Source organism: Silurus meridionalis, chromosome 13 (genome assembly GCF_014805685.1).
Source record: "Silurus meridionalis isolate SWU-2019-XX chromosome 13, ASM1480568v1, whole genome shotgun sequence".
Taxonomy (NCBI): domain Eukaryota; kingdom Metazoa; phylum Chordata; class Actinopteri; order Siluriformes; family Siluridae; genus Silurus; species Silurus meridionalis.
The window spans coordinates 22,156,930-22,178,591 of record NC_060896.1 but is presented as its reverse complement, the minus strand read 5'-3'; the positions used below and the strand labels follow the sequence as shown (position 1 = coordinate 22,178,591).

At 38.6% G+C, this 21,662-nt stretch overlaps 1 protein-coding gene across 1 annotated transcript in view; it reads left to right on the top strand.

Annotated features, from left to right (window-relative positions):
* LOC124395469 (segment polarity protein dishevelled homolog DVL-3) overlaps positions 1 to 21,662 on the top strand; it is a 49,604-nt gene that overhangs the window by 25,329 nt on the left and 2,613 nt on the right. Inside the window, exons 2-14 of the mRNA XM_046863969.1 lie at positions 3,518 to 3,587; positions 10,966 to 11,087; positions 12,510 to 12,640; positions 13,498 to 13,633; positions 14,547 to 14,640; positions 14,755 to 14,824; positions 16,397 to 16,536; positions 17,864 to 17,940; positions 18,064 to 18,131; positions 18,309 to 18,458; positions 19,007 to 19,138; positions 19,793 to 19,960; positions 20,089 to 20,319. Coding sequence (XP_046719925.1) covers positions 3,518 to 3,587; positions 10,966 to 11,087; positions 12,510 to 12,640; positions 13,498 to 13,633; positions 14,547 to 14,640; positions 14,755 to 14,824; positions 16,397 to 16,536; positions 17,864 to 17,940; positions 18,064 to 18,131; positions 18,309 to 18,458; positions 19,007 to 19,138; positions 19,793 to 19,960; positions 20,089 to 20,319 — 1,589 coding nt within the window. The remainder of the gene's footprint in view (positions 1 to 3,517; positions 3,588 to 10,965; positions 11,088 to 12,509; positions 12,641 to 13,497; positions 13,634 to 14,546; positions 14,641 to 14,754; positions 14,825 to 16,396; positions 16,537 to 17,863; positions 17,941 to 18,063; positions 18,132 to 18,308; positions 18,459 to 19,006; positions 19,139 to 19,792; positions 19,961 to 20,088; positions 20,320 to 21,662) is intronic.

The following is a 21,662-nucleotide window of genomic DNA, read 5'->3' as shown; positions in this document are numbered from 1 at the left end:
CCAGGGCTCTACTTTCTTCACTACCATTTGTAGCTGTTGTATCATATTGTTTCATATTTGCATAAAGGATGCTGGGTACGCCCACATTTTGTCACTCACTTTGCTGGGAAAGTGATCTTTGGTCGCTTTTCGCTGCAAGCCTCTGTATTTGTGAACGTAGCTTTTGTGTTTAGAGTTTGGCAAAATTATCGATCTATGTATCAAGCTGCCACTGCTGGGCCCTTAACCCTCAACTGTTTGCTGTAAGTCGTTCTGGATAAGCATGTCTGCTAAATGTCATAACTGTAAAATGTAAATGACTTGATCAAATAAAAAGTTGTTAAAAATGACAGTTTAAAAATAGCCACAGCTCATAAACCTAAAACTTAGACTTACCCCATAGTTTGTCAGGAATCAACTCAGTGATTATGTTTAATGTGAAACGATTAAACTAATATATTACAAGCATTCACACATAAAAATGTATTTGTGTATTTGTAAATGAAAATGTGAATATGTATGTATAATATAAATGTGTGTAAATGTATTTCATATTGGTAGTTACTACTCACTGGACATTGACACATTGCAGAAATACATCTGTAGCACAAAAGTCACTGTTTAATTGTTCTGTACACTACTACTTAAGGTGTTTCTATTTATGGATCATAGAAAGGATAATATGTAAAAAGGAGCTAAATTGCTAACTGTCAAATCAGTAAAAGTTTTAGCTTGCTAGTTAGCTACCATGCCTCATTTATAACCTAGAATTTAAAATCAATATCAGTCATCTAGCTAATCTAATGCTAGTTTGCTATGCAGTGTGCTCACTGAGGAGTTGCTTGTAAGGAAGATGTTAAAACACAAAGGCATATGATTGTGTAGGATGTCTCTGCAGAATATATTATTCCCTTCACTTGAACTAGCAAACCCAGATCTGTTGTAGCATGACAATGCACCTGTGTACAAAGCCAGCTCCATGAGGATACAGTGGAGGATTTTGAGCTCAGACCTCAACCCTATTGAACACCTTTGGAAAAAAATGGAGCACTGACTGACCTCACCCTACATCAGTACCTGACTTTACTACCACACTTTAGCTGAATGAGCACTAATCTCTACAAGCACACTCTAAAATCTAGTGGAACCTCTTCCCAGAAGAGTGGAGGTTGTTACACCAGCAAATGGGGACTAAATGTTGACTGGGATGTGGACAAGGCACAAAGAATCTGTATATGTTTATATCGTATCCTGCATGCCGTTGCAGACTAACTAATTTCTTTCACAAGATTTAGCCATGATCCATATGGGTCTAGAGTTAAACTCTTCCAAATTAGCTGAGTAGTGCCTATGAATGGAAAATACATAATAACATAATAATACGTGGATAACGTTTTAGCAAAATGTATATATATATATATATATATATATATATATATATATATATATATATATATATATATATATATATGATTATATATATATCTATATATCTATCTATCTATCTATCTATATATATCTATCTATCTATATATATATATATATATATATATATATATATGATTATATACATATCTTGTTCACATACACTAAAATGGTCTATATGTCTGAAACCTGCATCTCACCCCAACCTGCCCACCCCTTCTCTCCCCACACCACCATATTGAATCATCAGTCTGTGATGTCTAGAGGACAGTGTTTCATTTCACACAATTTACCAAACCAACGGACGAGTTATGATTTGATTTATATGATTCTTTCTTTGCACCTGGATACATGTCTTCATCTCTGTCCACACACACACACACACACACACACACACACACACACACACACACACAAAACGAAAAAAGCAATTTAATTTTATGGGGTCTGCAAAGGAACAGGTGCGGTCCAAAGAAAGATAGAGGGAACCATTCTATTCATCTTCCTTCACAAACGTGTGCTGCCGTTTAAATGTGTGTCTGTGTGTGTGATTGTGTGAGCGAGGATGTGATTAAAGTTTAGATTTATAATGTATGAAATCACCATGATCGCTATAAACAGTTCTATTATTAATACATCATGCGCCTTGGTTTAGATTGTCTTCTTTCACATTGGTTTCCATGACAACACGGGTCATTCAAGGTCAACACCTTTTTAAAGAGGGGGAAAGGGGGAGGGGGCAAGTGTGTGTGTGTGTGTGTGTGTGTGTTTGTGTGTAAGTGATTGTTTAGTTAAAGTTAAATTGGGTTGTGTGTATAAATTGACCTGTGTGATGCTGCTCCATTTGCTCTGCTGTAGTGGATTTGTGTAACTCGTGTGTAATTCAAATAACAATGTCATTTGGTCATCTGTTTTTGGTTGTTTGTTTGTTTGTTTGTTTGTTTGTTTAATTCATGATTACTAAATTAGGGCTGAAACGATTCCTCAAATAATTTGAATACAAAAAAATGTTTGAGGCAAATTATTTGCCTTGATGCTTCTTTAATCCATTTAACTACACATTGTGGAGCATTGTGTTTCCCCACGGACCATTATTACTGACGCACCACCAACTAAACTCTGGAGCGCCCTGGACAGGTAAACACAGAAGATGCTGCAGAATGGAAAATGGAGGAACTGGGAGAAAATTCAGTCCATTGAAATTGACAGAAAGTTTCCAAATTTTGTTTTAATTCAATTATAGTTGAAAATTGAATTTCCAACTAAAACATAAAGATAACACTGTACAGTGCGATTACAATTTTTAAACTAATTTGAAATAGATTTTTTATATTTTTATGAATGATTTTTTTTTATATATTTATATTTGCATTTTGATGTAATATGGCAATTAAATACACTAAATGGGGTTAGTTTACACAGATTGCAATTTCAGCAATAAAAATGTACATTTTTCTAAAAAGGAAACAAATGACTTGTTCATTTTAAGAGACCCGTCTTATTTTTTTTTGTATATTTAATGTTGCTCTTTAATAAAGAAGATACTTCTTACCTGATTACTTGATTGATCGATGGAATAATCGGTAGAAGGTTCGATTACTCAAATAATAGATATCTGCAGCCCTAAACTAAATTGCAGTCTCTTCGACATGAAGCATCATATTAAACATTTGATTTTTGGTGTTTTCAAGTTTTTCCTAATAATAAATTCTCCTCTCTTCTCTTTCTCTTCTTTTTATCTTGTCCTTCTCTTTCTCTACTCTTTCTCTTTTGGATTTTTTCTTCTCTTCTCTTTTCTATTTCATTCTCTTCCTTTTCTTTCTCTTTTCCTTCTCTTTCTAATCCTTATGTACTTTTTTCTATTCTTCGCTATTCTATTTTCTTCTTTTCTTTCTCTCCTATTTCTATTCTTTTCTTTCTCTTTGCTTTTCCTTACTGCTATTTTTCTGAATTGCTCTCTCTTTTCTCCCATTTCCTCTTTTTTTTCTCTATTACTCGATTTTCTTCTGAAAATCTTCTGAATCTTTTTTCTCTGTTTTTTTCTTGCCCTTCTTCTACCTTTGTCTTTCTTCTTTTTTATTTCTCTTCTCTTTTTCTCCTCTTATCATTACAGGGTCGTGAAGGAAGAGATATCAGATGATAACACCAAGTTGCCATGTTTCAACGGCCGTGTAGTGTCATGGGTGAGTGATTTCTTTCATGTAATCACACCCAAACACACACTGACATTTTCTGTCTTTATTTCTCTCTCTCTCTGTCAGTCAATCAATCTATCTGTCTAGGTTTCGATGTAGCTCTATCTTTCTGTTTTAGATAGAACCAGCAGACCTCCTTCACTAACTGCGCTGCATTTCCGCTGGTTTAAGAGCTGACTCATTAAGTAATTCGGTGTGAAATGCACAGCATAAATAACAACTGTAAAGGATTAGACAAATGATACTTCTAGCTTTAAGAAGATATTTTACCAACCGAAGTAAAATATTTATTTGCTTTTGCAGAGAGCTTAAAAATGCTTAGGTTGTTCTGTGCACCAATCAGCTGGACCCCATGACAAAAAAACTTTGTCTAGTTATCAACTTTAGACTCAAATAAATGTGTCCACACTCATCTTCCTGTACACTAGCAGGGTTTTGTCTGCGCTCTGTAATAAGCCTGTGTGCAGTTCGAGTACATCGGACTGCAGAAATCAGATCATCAGATTCTGATGAGTATTTGTGTGGGCAGGATGTGTAGCTTTGATGGATGGTAACGTTCTCTCTCTCTCCTACCAATCAAAGAATCTAGAAAAGTCATGGGCGTTTGTGAGCATTTGTGCGGAAGAGGTTAAAGCGCAAGTGTGTTGCGCGTCGCTGTTTTTCTTTTAAAAAATGCAGTCAGTTGTTTTCACATGTCTCAGATGGAGCACATGGAGCTTTATGCTCAGTGGGGAATGGGATGGGAGACCAGGTTACAAAAAATCCCAAAAAAACCCCCAAAAAAACCACAGCCACTCTCTCTCTTTCTCCATCTCTCTATCAGTCTATCAATCTATCCACAACATTCATGTGTTTTTTGAATAGAGGTTTGTGTGTTTTGCTAGTTTGAAATCCAGTGTCGGTTTCGAGACTGATTTTTACTTGTATTATTCATTCAGTTTCCTTGACTTTTTCGTTTAGATTTCTTGCGTAACCATGTCATCATTTGTGCATATTTTTGTGTGGGGCGGTGAGAGAGAAAAACTAATTGTAAGCTTGTCAGTGTCATCATGGTTGCAGCTGTTTGCGTCACTCATGAGTGTAACGTCAGGACTTTAATCAGGACATCTCCAGGCTGCAGCGAGATGAAGCTACAACGAGCGACGTATCTGCAACATGCAACACCACCCTGCCACAGGTCACACGTTCTATTCTCAGTGTGGTTAATCAGGCTGAAGACAAGATATGTAGTGTGAACGTAACTGAGCAGAGTGTGGATTTGACTCCCCTTAACACTAACACTTCAGATCTAGGTGGTTACTCTTGCCTCTTTTTATTGAATCTATTGCTAAACATTAACACCTGAGAACAATGGGATATCGTCGTGCCGGCGCTGCGGTGAAGGCTAAGGGGTTAAATTGTTGGTGCTTGTTAATCAGACATACAGCTGCTGATTGTGTCTACTTTAGTATTGGATATACATTAACAGACATACAGCTGTGTGTGTCTGAGGGTTTTTTGTTTTTAGGGGTGTTGGTTATTATGGTTAGGGTTAGATTTAGGGGTGGCATAATATTAATTATTTGCATTTATTATTACCTCAGTAGAAGGACTTCACCATCAGTAAAACAAATGCAGATGTATGACTGTGTGTTTATTGGTGGGGAGGAAATTTAAAGACTTTTCACTTGTCACATTTACATAACAGCACAGTGGAACTGTTTCTTTGCATATCCCAGCGATGTTAGGAATCTAACTTAACATTTTATCAAGTGATTCTTTAAACATGTTAGACCAGTGGACCCCCCAACCACCCCAACAGTCCCAGGTTGAAGAAGAGTTACACTAGGTTGCATAAACGTTCTGGAAAAAAATGTCTATCAATAGAACACTATTATTATTTACTATTACTATTATTTATTGTGCGTTTTGCCCTTCATAAGCCACATAAAGTGTGAGCACAAGAGATCAGTTACACCTCTTAACTAATACAAATACAAAATTTTAATTAAAAAGTATACACAAATCTATGAATTGAATACATATTTTCTAAGTGCCCTAAAGTTATTGTGAAAGGCTTAGGGTTAAATAATGAAGTTAATGTCCTTGTCGAAGTTGTATTTTTAATTTAGTTGTTTTCAGAACATAAGCAGCAAGTAAGCAAGTTTTCAGAAAAACCCTTTAGGGTCAAGTTTTTCAGAATCAGAAATAGCTTTATTACCAAGTATGTGTATACACACACAAAGAATTTGACTTTGGCGACAGGAGCTTCCAGTGCAGGAGAACGTACAGACATAATATAATAAAATGTAAGTAAAACAGACAATAAAATAATACACTATATACAGAAGTAGAAATATTGTACAAGTGTGCAGTTTACAAATGTACCATTTTAGATTCTATGTATAAATGTGTCAGTTATGATGGACAATGTGTAGTTATGAATATTTTAATTGTTCAGGCTGGGTATAGCCTGCGGGAAAAAAAACGTTTTTGTTTTTCTGTTCTGGTGGATGAGGCTCTGTAGCGCCAACCAGAAGGCAACTGATCGAAGAGAGAGTGGGCGGGGTGTGTGGGGTCCAAAGAGATTTTCTTAGACCTTTCTTCACTCTGGAGGAGTAAATATCTTGGAGGTTGGGCAGTGGGGCACCAATAATCCTTTCAGCAGTCCTGACCGTCTGCTGTAGCCTCCGGATGTCTGATTTGGTACCTGAACCAATCCAGACAGTTATATATGTACACAGGACAGACTCAATGATAGCTAAGTAGAACTGTTTCAGCAGCTCATGTGGCAGGTTGAATTTCCTCAGTTGGCGAAGGAAGTACAACCTCTTCTTGGTCTTTTTAGCAATGGAGCCAATATTATTGTCCCACTTCAGGTCCTGAGAGATGGTGGTACCCAAAAACTTGAATGAATCCACTGTTGTTAAGGTGCTCTTTATTATGGTGAGTGGGGGGAGTGCTGGGGGATTTCTACTGAAGTCCACGATCATCTCCACTGTTTTGAGCATGTTGAGCTCCAGGTTGTTGTGATTGCACCAGACAGCCAGCTCTTTAACCTCCTGTCTGTAAGCAGACTCGTCTCTGTCCTGGATGAGGCTGATGACAGAGAGGGTTTTTGGAGGTGCAGTCATTTGTGTACAGGGAGAAAAGCAGTGGGGAGAGAATGCAACCCTGGGGAGCACCAGTGCTGATAGTGAGATACCTGGATGTGAGCTCACTGTCTGCTGCCTGTCTGTCAGGAAGCTGGTCATCCACTGACAGATTGGGATGGGCACAGAGATCTGAATCTGGGACAGGAATGATGGTATTAAATGTCGAACTGAAGTCTACAAACAAGATCCTTGCGAAGGTGTTGAAGACGTTGCAGTGTAGAAGATGTTGGAGAATATAATGCAGGTCCATGTTGATTGCATCATCTGCAGACCCGTTTGCTCTGATCCAGCAAAATGTCTAGTGATGTCCTTCAGGTAGGCCAGGACCAGTCTTTCAAATGACATCATGATCACAGACATGAGAGCAACAGGTCTATGATCATTAAGGCCAGTGATTTTGGGTTTTTTGGGGCAATGGAGCTTATTGATTTGTGAAGTGTGTTCAGAGCTTAGTGTGAAAAGCTGTTAATCATTTAAAATGGACATGCTTTAACATGTTTTAAGTTTGAAGCATTTCAGTGCATCAATCCAATGCTTGTCATTATTGTACTAAAATATCAAAAAATAGTCAGTAAATATACACTCTATGCACAAAAGTATTGGGATACCCGACTTTCAGCCATATATGGTTGTTCCCCAGACTGTATCCCAAAGTTGGAGCTTCTTAATTCTGGTCTGCTATTATTGCTCTCTAACCTCAACCCTACTGATTATCTTTGGGATGAATTGGAACACTGATTGCTCCCCAGGCCTCGTCACCCTACATCAGCTCCTGACTTTACTAACACACTTGTGTCTGAATGAGCACAAACCTCCACAAACACACTCCAAAATCTAGCAGAACATCTGAAGATTGGAGGTTATTGTACCTGCAAATGGGGACTAAATGTAAAATGCTCTAAAAGCACATATAAATCTTGGGAAAAAAAAACTTTCTTTGGGCAAACTTTACTAGTAGCATTCTGTAGGTGTCAAATACGTGTGTGTGTGTGTGTGTGTGTGTGTGTGTGTGTGTGTGTGTGTCCCTGGCTCTATGACTTGATATAACAAAGAAGACCAATGATGGAACTTTAAACAAGGCCCTTCAGACTTTGAAACACACACATACTGTGTATGGTTTAGTAAATGAGAACGTGTAATGCTCTTTTGTTTGGTTCATGTTGTGATCTTGTTACTATATTGTTACCAGTAACATTAATCTGTTACATTCTGTTAATGTCAAAATAACACTCGTGACCTTCCTATGACCTTCCCTTAACAGTCAGAGTAGCAGAAGCACTGTGTATGAGTGTAACAATGAAGGTCACATATAAACATTTCTTGTAGTTCAGACATTATGATGAGGGCAAGAACACATTTCTCTTTGTTCACTGTGAAAACACACACACACACACACACACACACACACACACACACACACACACACACACACGATTTAGCCTGTAAATTCCATTATGCATAGTGATTTCTACACAGGAGGGTACACCCAGTGCTTTGTTATTTTCTCTTTTCCCAAAACATATTTTTTTGGCCAAGACACACGGGAGGAATGCATCCACTCTGGAACACACCCACATTGTCAGATCTCCTGCTTGCCTTAATCCACACACTGCAGAGAAACAGTCTGATTAACGTCTGATTTTTGCTGTACTCCTGTGTATGCCTGTGTCCTCTTTGTGCTTTTACCTGACATTTACACCAGGAAGTTTCTCTTAAAGCTCTGGGCTGAAGGAAGACTTGTTAAAGTTGAGGGTTCTGCAGTGGATCACTTCACTGTTTTTTGGCAAGTGGAGATGGAGAGAGAAGGAACGTGCTCCAGTATCTGTACACTGCTGTTTGAGAGAGTTGTAATATTTATCAAGGCTTCAATGTTTTCCGGTTTCCTCCCACATCTTTTAAACATGTTGGTATGGGGAAAGGGGGAGTCTAAATGTTTTCAGGTGTAAACAAAAGGTGGACTACAACACAACCCTGATCAGGAGGAATGATAAATTACGTGATACTTGAATGATAAATTATTATTATTGTTATTATAATAATTATTATTATTAATTACTATTATTACTACTACAGTGCATCTGAAATGTATTCACAAGCGCTTCACTTCTTCCACATATTATGTTACAGCCTTATTCCAAAATTTATTAAATTAATTATTTCCTCTTAAAATTCTACAAACACTGACCAATAACGATAACACGAAAGAAGTGTGTATGAAATCTTTGCAGTTTGAATAAAAATGGAAAAACTAAACAAAAATCACATGTACATAAGTATTCACAGCCTTTACTCAATACTTGTGTGCTCAATGCTACTTATGCACTTTTTCAGTTTTAGATTTAGACTGTTGATTGAAAGTACATTAGACATTAAACTAAACTTTAGATTTGATGAAAAACATGTTCATATTTCATTCATTTAATAATTTAAAAAAATACTTGATAATTGTATCAAGTAAATATATGCACTATGTGGACAAAAGTGCTGAGACACCTGACTTTTCCATTTGTATTAGTTCTGAAGATATGTGGTAGTGAAAATATGGTTTGGACTGGAAGATCTTGAGTTGCCTGCAATAGAACTCTGGATGAATTGGAATGCTGACAGCATCCCAGGCCTCCTCACCCTACATCAATGCCTGACTTTACTAAAGCCCCTGTGGCTGAATCAGCACAAATGTTCACAAATACAATCCAAAATGTTGTGGATCTAGTGGAGGTTATTATTAGAGCAAAATAGGACTAAATGTGGAATGGGATGTTCAAAAAGTTCATTTGAATCTTATGGTCAGGTGTCCACACACGTTTGGCTATACAGTGTAGAGAATGTAGGAAAATCTATCCGATACAGTTGGTCCCTGAGTTACGATGGTCGACATACGATTTTACGATCTTACAGTGACGATAGGGATACGACAAAATTGTTAACAAAGTGCAATATACTACCCTATACTGCTCACTATTCTTTAAGACCTCCGGGTAAGCTGTCTTAAGATATTTTCATGCTACAATGGGGTAATTGGAACACATCTCCATTGTTTTTAGGAGCCATTACTCATTCTTTATGTGAAGACGAGTGACTTGACGATACGCCATGATATGACCTTTTTAGAAAATACAAGATGAAGAAGCACTGATTATATCCATGTCACAGAGTCCTGGTTTGCAATGTCAATGCATACACAAATGTGTGACCTGGATTTCTTTTCTTTCACACTTTCAGCTGTACTCAGTGACAATCACTATTTTTGACTGTATTATCCTGAAAGCTTTTTCCAGCATTTCGACGAGCAAGCCTCCTTACACCAGGAAATTGCTGGAACAGTGTCCCTGTGCGGGGGATTTCGGGTTTATCAGCATCCTGTAACAGCTCTGTGTTCGTATAGAATTGTGGTGTGCTGTGATAAAAGCGTCTCCTGAAAATGAATTAAATGGAATCACAGTGCAGACAAACAGCTCCAAAGGTTTTATCAGCTTGGCTTTTTTTTTTTATAACATCCCTATGGTTGAGGTTTGGCTTTGTTCTTAAAGTAAAGTAGTGCCTTCTTACGAGGCCGTGTATTATATTCCATTAGCTAAGTGAAGTCACGGGGTGAGCTAAAATAACGCAGCTGGAAATGTCCATAACAAGAAGATCAAATCAGCAAACTGGTCATGCATTGTTATTGTGTGTGTGTGTGTGTGTGTGTGTGTGTGTGTGTTGTGTCTGGAATGCTGTATTTCTCAACAGTGTTGAATGGAGGCACTATAATTATCCACACTCCTCTCTTTATTACTCTCTGATCCATTTATGTAACTCCTGAGACACCTGATAGTGTCTTATGACTGTGTGTGTGTGTGTGTGTGTGTGTGTGTGTGTGTGTGTGTTTAGATTTATTACTTTTGCATATTACCCTGCGTGTAGTTTTTATTATTCACCTATCTCTTCTTTCTATCCATTAACTCTCTTCATTTTCCTTCTATTGTCTTTTTCTTGCCCTCCATTCTTATTTATGTCTCTCTGTATCTGTATTTCTGTCTCTTTCTGTCTTTTCACCTTTCTACATACATGTCTATCTGTCTCTCTATCTCTTTCCCTGCATTGCTCTCTCTTTTTCTGTTTATCCCTTTGATCATCACACCGTTGTCACTTTCTGACTCTCTGTTATTGTCTCTGTCTTTCTCCCTCTCCTTTTTCTCTATCTGCCCTTCTCTGTCATCCTATCCTGTCTCTCTCTCTCTCTCACTCTGCAGTTGGTCTCAGCCGATGGCTCTCACGGTTCAGATGGAGGTTCAGTGTGTGCAGAGACTCAGGCTGACCTTCCTCCAGTCGAGAGGACCGGCGTCATTGGTGACTCCAGACCACCCTCCTTCCAGTGAGTAATATTAATGTGTGTGTGTGTGTGTGTGTGTGTGTGTGTGTGTGTGTGTGTGTAAAACAAAAAAGCCTTGAGTTACATTAATGATCCAATGTCTGATCAGATCAGTCATTTTCATCTGAAGATATTAAAAATAAAGCAGGACACAAGCACATGAGCTGGATCTGACACTGACACACACACACACACACACACACACACACACACACACACACACATCACACATCACACACACACACACACACACACACACACACACACGTCCACCCAATAGTCTCAGATGTCCTCAAATTAAACTAATAAGACTTATCTCCTCCTCCTGCCTGACAGAATTCTGGGAAGTCGATATGTGTGTTGGAAATGACTTAAGCATGCTGTGTGTATGTCATGAATAAAGAGTACCTCAGAGAGCATCACCAGCACACACACGCACACATACTCATCCTCATCAATATGGCTCAATATTACACTCTAAATGCATCGATTGGATCATTGTCTGGATGATGAATATGTGTGTATGTGTGTGTGTGTGTTAGTGGAACATCTTCCCAGAAGGTTATTAAAACAGCAAATGTGCACTAAATGTGAAATGGAATGCTCAAAGAGCACAGTCTTATGGTCAGGTGTCCTCAAACGTATGTCCATATAGTGGTTTTATTTCATGTGCATTGAGCAAATGCAATAAAGATGTAGCCACTGTTATCTCACTTATGTTGGACCACTGGTTGGGGTACAGCATCCAGAGTTCTTATAGTACTGAACATAAAAACCAACAGCTGTTCAAATGGATTTGTTTTGCACTCACAAAAGTTTATACTTTACCCCCTTCTAGGTCTGTTGCTTTACTGGCCACTCCCCATATCTTTGTGTGAACATGTGTGTAAATGGCTGTTTGTCCTGCTGGTGTTTCCTGTGTGTGTGTGTGTGTGTGTGTGTGTGTGTGTGTGTGTGTGTGTGTGTGTGTGTGTGTTTTCCGGCTCTTGTCTCTGTGTCTGCCTGACCCCCTGTGTTCCCAGTTTAATAATTAAATCAGTGGAAATGCAGCTGGGAGTATTTTGGAAAAATACAACATTTCCAGAGTGCCCTCTGTTGGTGGCTTTGTGGCATTGTGTATACACACACACACACACACACACACACACACACACACACACACACACACACACATAAATTGTTGCACTTTCTGTTATTCTGTCAAGTCTGACATTAAAAACTCTTGATAACAGCAGTTGACATTTACACAGCAGGACTCTTCTGAAAGGTCTGAAGTTAGTGTGTGTGTGTGTGTGTGTGTGTGTGTGTGTGTGTGTGTGTGTGTGTGAGAGAGAGAGAGAATGAGTGTGGTAGTACAACCTTACTGGCTCTGCTGTAGCATGTTCCATCAGTTTAACTGCCATTTCTTCAACTCTGGCTTTACAGTGCAAATGCAGCAGGTAGTCAGGACAACCTGGACAAGGAGACAGAGGTCGACGTCGGGACGTCAGTGCGGAGAGACCGAGAGCGGGAGAGAGAAAGAGAGAGACCACGAAGAAAAGACACACATGAGCATGGTGAGATTGTTTTCTTGTCTTTGGCTGTAGAAGGACCCTTTAAATGTCATATATGCAAAGAGAGGAGGGTATATCAGATATATTTGTGTGTGTGTGTGTGTGTGTGTGTGTGTGTGTGTGTGTGTGTGTTTTCATTTAATTTGCTAAAGAGGATAAAGTTTCTCAAAGATATTGGATGCTGATTGATAGACAGGGTAAATGAATCTATTGTAAAATGTAACCAGGTAAGTTGGAGTCACACACTTGTGTCTCTGGATGCAGTACCATGAGTTTTTTTCCTTAATTTGAACCCAAAGAAGAGACCCAAACCTGTTCCAGTATTACAGTGCCCCTGTGCCCAAACTCCATGAACATATACTTTACATGGGTTGGACTGGAAGATCTGGAGCAGCCTGCTATAGAGCTCTGACCTCAACAATATTGAACACCTTTTGGATGTGGCTCTTGTGGCTCAATGAGCATAAATGTCCACAACCATTTTCCAAAATCTAGTGGAACATCTAGTGGAGCACGTGGAGAAATGTGAAATCAAGTGTTCTAAAAGCACATACCAATCTTATGGTCAGGTGTCCACAAATCTTTGTAAATATAGTGTAGATCTTAATCGATGTAAATTACTCATGGGTCTCTTATGAAGTTTTTTTAGATTTGGCCAAAAATCTATTAATTATAGAAGTTAGTTGTCCTTGTGCTGTAATTTAAACCTGCACATGAAACAAAATTATGGAGTGAAATGCAAAAATGTGTCAATATCTGGTAGAAATGGAAATGCTCTTTCAGTATCCTTTAGGTGTAGTGTTCCTGTTCTTCACTTAAGAGTGTGTCTATGTTTTTGTGCGTTTGTGTTTGTGGTGTAGGAGGCAGGCTGAATGGTCACTCTCGGGCCGAACGCAGGCCTGAGATTGCGGGTTATGAGACCTCCTCCACTCTCATGAGCAGCGAGCTGGACACCACCAGCTTCTTCGACTCTGAGGAGGACGACGCGACCAGCCGGTGAGAGATTTCACACAAATCAACTTTCTGAAACACAAAAGCAACGTAAATACTCGTATAAAGAATTTTAATCTGAGCAAACTTGATGTAACATATTAAAACGAAGGCAGTCTATGGTATCAAGATCCATCACCACATAACACTATAGGTGCGTCTTGTGCACTATTCAGTGTTGTTTTGTAGTGTAAATAGTGTGTTAAATCAGATGAGCATTTTGTAGCTCAAACGGTTGAAATGATGTCATTCCGAGTCTCGACTTTCTACTTCCGATGGCAGCATACGAATTGGTATCAAAAAGATTTGTTACACGACAACAGATGGCAGCACAAGGCTGCATGCACAGTCACAGGGAGCACTGACCTTCATCCTGTGTACATCGGGAGTTGTGTAACTGGTGCTAATCTAATCTCTGCAATTTCATCGTGGACAGCAAGTTCAAACATCCTGTCACCAAGCTCTCCTCACACAAAGGTTTCTTATCGGAAGCAACATGATCTCATATCTGCACCCACCCTACTGGCCAGATTCAGCACCTGCAGACTTCGCCCTCTTCCTGAAGAAGTCTAAAAAACAATTTCCTACTGCATATAATAAAAAATATTTTTTACTGCATATAATATGGCTGCAGGACTCTCAAAAACCTTAGGAAACGCTAATAATTGTATTTCATGGATATTTGCCTGAGGCTTAAATCTGACCATGTTTCTACTGTGTGGAGTCATTGAGGCGTACAGCACACAAAAAAATACTCAGCAAAATAAATGGCTTTCCTTTTGTTAATACACAATAAATTCTCAATTAATGACTGTCTGCAAGCGTCACATGACTTATAGGACCAGTCAGAATTAAAAGCAATGTCTGGATAATACGTCTGTGGAATGTGTGTTACATGACGAGTGTGATGTCACCGCAGCTTCAGCAGCTCTACAGGGCAAAGCACCTCATCACGGCTCATGAGACGACATCGCCGGCGCCGGCGGAAAACCAAACCACCGCGGATGGAGAGGGTAACATGGCTGACACACAAACCACAAGAAGCAGTGTTGGACAGGTCTTTTAAATTTGTCTTTGTCTCGTTGCCCATTTCTCTCTGATCTTTCCTTGTTGTCTGTCTCTCACAGTCATCCTCCTTCAGCAGTATAACTGACTCCACCATGTCTCTGAACATCATCACCGTCACATTAAACATGGGTGAGTACCACGTTCCTCAGTATCTGTAGCAAGGTTACGGAATGATAATCTTGCTACAGGTTAGCAAGGGAACGACTCGTATCATTTGTTTAGTTTTTTGCTTTTGTTTTAACTCGCATTTCCCTCCCTATTCCTATAATTATTATAATTAATGCCAATAATATAAAACAGATAGTTTTCAACAAAATGTCTTGGTGGTATTGTTAGGCTACATTATTATCACTTGAAGTCTACAGTCACTGTACTATGAAGTCTGCGATCCCACCCTGGTTGCCATAGTAATTTATCGGTGGCTCACGACTAACATTACATTTTGATGACAAATCAACAGACCAGACGATGAGCACTTCACTGTCTTCACACTAATTGGAAGGCATTGCACAAAGTTGCTCCATATTTACAGAAACGTACAATATTTTTCACTTTATTGCATCACTGGACACGCCTACATCTTGGCCTACGTTTTACGACTAAAATTGTTTGACTGAAGCACTTTTTTTATCGTGAATAAACTAGTGATAATGGTGTAACTATTTCCGATTGCGTTATCATCATATGATACAGAGGAGAAAATGGTAGATCATTGGTTAAGATGTTGGACTTTGGACCAAGCTGCCACTGCTGCACACTTAAGGACGTCTAGGAAATGCTGTAAATGTCAAGTCAAGTCAAGTTTATTTGTATTGAGCTTTTCACAACAGACATTGTCTCAAAGCAGCTTTACAGAATTTAACAGTTGAAGTGAACGATGTGTGTTTACCCCTGATGAGCAGCCATGGCGACTGTGGCAAGGAAAAACTCCCTTTGATGTTATGAGGAAGAAACCTTGAGAGGAACCAGACTCAAAAGGGAAACCCATCCTCATTTGGGCGATATCAAGAATGTGATTATAGTCTTTAAACAATACAGAACACTGGAGAGTGAGAACTAATTTCATGAGCACTGGAGTGTGTTATTATGAGTAATGTCCTTGAATGTAAAAAAATATATAATAATAATCATAATACTGTCATATAAATGTATTATATTAGTCTTAATATCAGAATTATAACGCTACAGATATATGTGGAACATTAATTTTACAGCAATGTAGAAAACAAAATAATATCTTGCTGTACTAAAAGCCAGACATTGTTTATTCCAAAAACTGATTCAAGCCAACATAATATTATTATAATTATTATTATTATTGATGGGGCACTTTCAACAATGGATATTTAAATATAACATTTTAATATGAACTTATCCTTAATAAGCACGCCGGAGGGATGTTATCAAGGAAAAAACTCTGTGAGACAACACCCGATTATGGCTACGTAACTCGGTATAGTGAGATTAGGAATCATTTCTCATTATGAACTGTACTAATTGCTGATAATAATTGCTAATTGTATTAAATGGAACTTAAGTAAAAAATTATTTTTCGAGTTTTTAGTCTGTTGTATCAATCAGAATTGATGAACTATTCTTAGACTAGCTAATGTATTTGCATAATCGTTATTATATATTTTCAGCTGGTAAATATTTTTTTTTTTCCAATGAGTCCTGTTCTTTTTCTTCTTCATCCTGTAGAGAAGTATAACTTCCTGGGGATCAGCATCGTGGGTCAGAGTAATGAGAGAGGTGATGGTGGTATCTACATCGGCTCCATCATGAAAGGTGGAGCTGTTGCAGCTGATGGACGCATCGAGCCAGGAGATATGCTCCTCCAGGTCTGTATGAACTACCTTACAGTCTTATTTACATACTTTATTGACTTGTTTATATGCTTAGTGGACAAATTATTAACTATAGCTGCCATGTTCCTGCACTCACTGGTCCTTTTATCTGCTCAGCAAACCTTGTTAAACTTACGGTCACCAGGTCATTAACTGCTGCTCATTTGTCATACTGCACATTTTGACCACTACACGATTACTGCTGACCGGACATTATTTTCATGTCTAGCACCATTGACTCTGACATAGTAGACATGGTATGACTGGATTTAGCATGAGTGTGTAAGGTGCAGCAGTGTTGGCAAATGTTTTACACACCTTAATTTCAAAACACATGCAGAAACCTGATCATCGCACATTAAGAACAGGACAGGAACAAGAACAGGAGCTTTTATATATGAACAAATCCATATTAACACTGATAGTCAGAAGGACACAATTGTAAAGGATTCCATATTATTTTGCAATATTACATTTTCCCTTTCCTGGAATTACGAGACCTGTTCCAGCAAAGTTGGTGTTGAAAACTCTGGTCTCCTTACCAGAGCCCTGATCTCAACCTCTGTGAGCACCTTTGGGATGAGCTGCAATGCTCAGCATCAGGACGAGACTTTAATAATGCTCTTCTGGCTGAATGATCAAAACATATCCGCAGCTATGTTCGAAAATCTTGTGGAATATCTTGGTTATTGTAGCAATGAAGAGGGAGTACATCAGGATTACAGACTAATTTGATGTAGAAGCAATTTTTTTATTTATTCGTCACAAAAAAAGGGTGACTGGGGTGGTACCATCAAGTACATCTTTGTACTTTATTTATCAGTCTTCTTTTTCTTTGTATTATTTTTCTCCCCATCCTATTCCCTCATGCCGGACCGTCGCAATAAGCATTTCACTGCATGTCGTACTCTGTATGTATGTGTATGTGACAAATAAAATTTGGATTTGATTTGATTTGTATCTTTTGTATGTTTTGTAATGTATATGATTTACTTGCAAAGGTACCTATAGTATACATTTTTACTTAGCTATAGTGCTGTATGTCCATATGTTGACATGACAGTTATGTATTCAAATAAAATAAAAAAAGAGAGAGAATAAACTACCATTCCTGATATAATGAAAGGCCCACATCAGTACACTTTATATTCTGTGCATAATACTTCTTAAGATTTATTTAGTATGTTCTATTATTTTTCTATTACTATTTTATAGTAGATATTTATGAATTTAATGGTTCTTAGACTGGGCAAAAGTTTTTTTGTAAAACAATATTAAATATATATAAAGTGGTCATTTCTAGTCTTTGCTTTGTTTGTAGGTGAACGATATTAACTTTGAGAACATGAGCAATGATGATGCTGTGAGGGTCTTGAGAGAAATTGTGCACAAACCAGGGTAAGTGATGCATGATGCATCAGCACTGCAAAAAAAAAAAAAACTAGCACTGTAGCATTGTTAGTGTGTGTGTGCTGGGACTGTGTGCTGACTGAATGGACGTGTGTGTTTGTGTTTTTTCAGCCCTATCACACTGACTGTGGCTAAATGTTGGGACCCAAACCCTCGCAGCTGTTTTACCTTGCCTCGCAGTGAGTAAAAGTTACTTACTTGCTGGTTCTACTAATTACGAATGTGCTACTTGTGGGTAAAGTAGCTGAGTGGTTAAAAAACCCAATGTACTCGATACTACAGTAGAGCATGGAACCGTGGTTTCACCAATATAATTCTAAGTAGAATGTCCTCGATGTTACTAATTTGCTGTTCAGGTGAGCCAATCCGCCCGATCGACCCCGCTGCCTGGGTGTCTCACACTGCTGCGATGACGGGGGCGTACCCGGTGTATGGACTGAGTCCTTCCATGAGTACCATCACCTCCACCAGCTCATCCATCACCAGCTCTATTCCAGAGACTGAACGTGAGTGTTTCCTGTTCTGCACTGTAATGCGCTATGCTTAAATCACGGTTGTCTGCTGGGCTGCCATGAGCTGCCACTAAATAAATGGTGCTGAATTAATGATTGGATAGTAATATAAATAATCATATACATTTCATGAAAGTGAGACTTTTCCAGTCAAAGATTTTGTAAAAGCATTGACTCCTGTTCAAGCTACTTGTACATAGTTAAGATTAGATTTAAGAACAAACAAAATGCATTAAGTCATGATGTATTAGGAGCAGGTCTGGCAATCAAAAGTGGATTAGGCTGAAGTTTGTGGATTATGAATGACCTTGATGTAGATAATCAACAGTCACTGTAATCAGTAATTTGGCCATTTTACCACATAATTAGTTTAGTGCTAAAGCCAGTTGCCTTGAATTGCGACAGATCATAATTACCTCAGTGTTCATAAAAAAACGTACATGGCGGATCTTCAAAACCTAAAACATAGCACTACATAGAAAGTTATAAACTTTATGATGGATATATCAAACTCAAACCTCTTTTTTTTTCTTTTTTCACAGGCTTTGAGGAATTTCACTTGTCCATTCACAGCGATATGGCGACTGTCGCTAAAGCAATGGCATCTCCAGAATCGGGACTGGAGGTGCGGGACAGGATGTGGCTGAAAATAACCATTCCAAATGCCTTTATAGGTAACACAGTCTCATGCTCCACTTCAGGGATTATGTAATGAAGAAATACTCATGCTGATATTAGGCATTCTAAAGAAGCATGTGAGAAATCCCTAAGGCCCTAGCTATTTCTTATCCTTTACTTGACTTCTGTGCTTTGGTGTATAAGATGCTTCGTTTTAAATTCTGTTTGCTCAGGAAATAAAATATATTGTATATATGGTTATTATTCTGTGTCTAAATACAAAATATCTTTGTTATAAGAAAATGATCAGTGATTTAAAGCAGAATTACTGCTGTCCACATGACTGAGTTTATTCTTTTGTTTATTAAAGAACTTCAGTGCTTCAGACTCCAAAACATTACAGTATCTTGCACTGTAATTGATATAAACACCATATTCTGTCATGAACCCCTTTTTTTTTTTTACATATTAGGACAAAAGATATTGCAGCTTGTCATGAAACCAATTAGAATTGAGAATTCAGAACCACATGGGTATAAGCTGAAAAAACACACACAAGCTATAATGTAGACCAAATGTTGATATTGTTGTGACTCGCACTCCCCCGATCTACCATATTGTCCTAATGATTGTTTATCACTAGTCTGACTGTGTTGTAAATTGATAGCATAATTGATCCTGTTTATGCTTTTTGATTTTCTCCTCCTCAGGTTCGGATGTGGTGGACTGGCTTTATCATCACGTGGAAGGTTTCACAGATCGCCGTGAAGCGCGGAAGTACGCAAGCAACTTGCTGAAGGCCGGCTACATTCGCCACACTGTCAATAAGATCACCTTCTCCGAGCAGTGCTATTACATCTTTGGAGACCTCTGTGGCAGTGAGTTTCATTTCCTTCCCCTTTTTTGACGGCTCTTGTGTGATTCAGTATGATTTTATCATTCACTATTTCTCTCTCTCTCTCTCTCTCTCTCTCTCTCTCTCTCTCTTTCTCTCTCTGTCTTTCAGATATGGCTAATCTCTCCTTGCACGATCATGACGGCTCTAGCGCATCTGATCAGGACACTCTTGCCCCCCTGCCCCACCCAGGAGCTGCTCCGTGGCCCTTTGCGTTCCCTTATCAGTACCCCCTTCCTCAACCTTACAGCCCCCACCCAGTGCAAGATCAAGCCTACAGCTCTGCAGGAGCAGGAGGAGGAGGAGGAGGAGGAGGCAGCGCTGGAAGCCCACATAGTGAAGGTGAGACTAAATAACAGCTTACAAGTTTTCAGATGGTGTGGTTATAATCTTGGCTATGCTTTTTCATAAAAATGGCCATTTAATCTGTAATCTCAGAGTTAATATCAAATAATAAGGAGATATTTGTATATATTCTAATATGGAACAAAACTACTCGTATTTTGCAATCTAGCAATCTAGGGAAAAATGCAAAAACTTGCTATAGTAAGGTTAATTAACAGAGATACAAAGTCGAAGGCAGGTCGAATTAATAGTTCTATATTTAAGCGCCCATCACTGAATCCTACACCTCAACAATAGTGGAAATATAAATAATGGGCATTCAGTGATATCCAGATGAGGAGGGGATCCACCTTTTCAGTCTGTTTCCTCTCAAGGTTTCTTTCTCATACCATCTCAGGAGGTTTTTTTTCTTCCCATAGTTGTCACTGGCTCACTCATTAGGGATAAAATTATAAGGAGCAGTCTTAGACTAGGTGGTATTAAAAAGTTCAGAGACTCGCTCTGTTTACAAGAAAGTACTTTATCTACATTTACACACCATCACCTTCAAAATAGTTTCCTTGTACAGCAATACAGCACTCCTAGCGTTCTGGAATGTGTCCTGGAAGTCTTCTTTTCGAAGCGTGTCAAGCAACTTCTGCGATTCACGCTGGATCTCCACAATAGTGTCAAAATTAGCTAAATCTTAATGTTGGGGAAGAGGGTGAAGTCTGCAGGAGCCAAATCTGCCGTGTAGGGAGAGTGCGGAGGTGAGATCAGGTGGATCGTTTTCCGTCGATCATCATGCACAAGTTGGCGAATGGTTTCCACATATTAGTTGGTTAAGCTCGTTGAATGTCTTCCCAATCTCTTGTCCTAATCAGTGATGTTTTTCCGCTTTTGAAGCACATGCGGATCTCAAAACACCTCGAACGACTCGTTGCAGCATGTTTGTTCACTGTAGTATACCTTCATGTGTTGGATCACAATTTTTTAATTATGTATTAATGTGCCAGGTGTTAAACCAATAAAAATATTACATTTTTTTCTTCCCATCTAATGCCCTTTTATGCTTAACAAGGTTTATAAAAATATTGTGTCCGAGCAATATTATATAATTATTATTAATAATAATGATGCCAGATGTTGCCAAAATGTTATTAAAAACAACAACCAGCTCTCGTAGTAGTCCAGTAGAGGTTCCCCCAAGACACAAAGTGAGCTAACACGGTTATTGGAGCTGCTGCTAATGCTTTAGAACAGGGAAGTGCTACTGTCCACTTCTGCATACATGAGCTTATTAGCCATAATTGGCTAATGTCACTGTGATTGACCAAACAGAGAGTGCAGCCTGTTTTCAT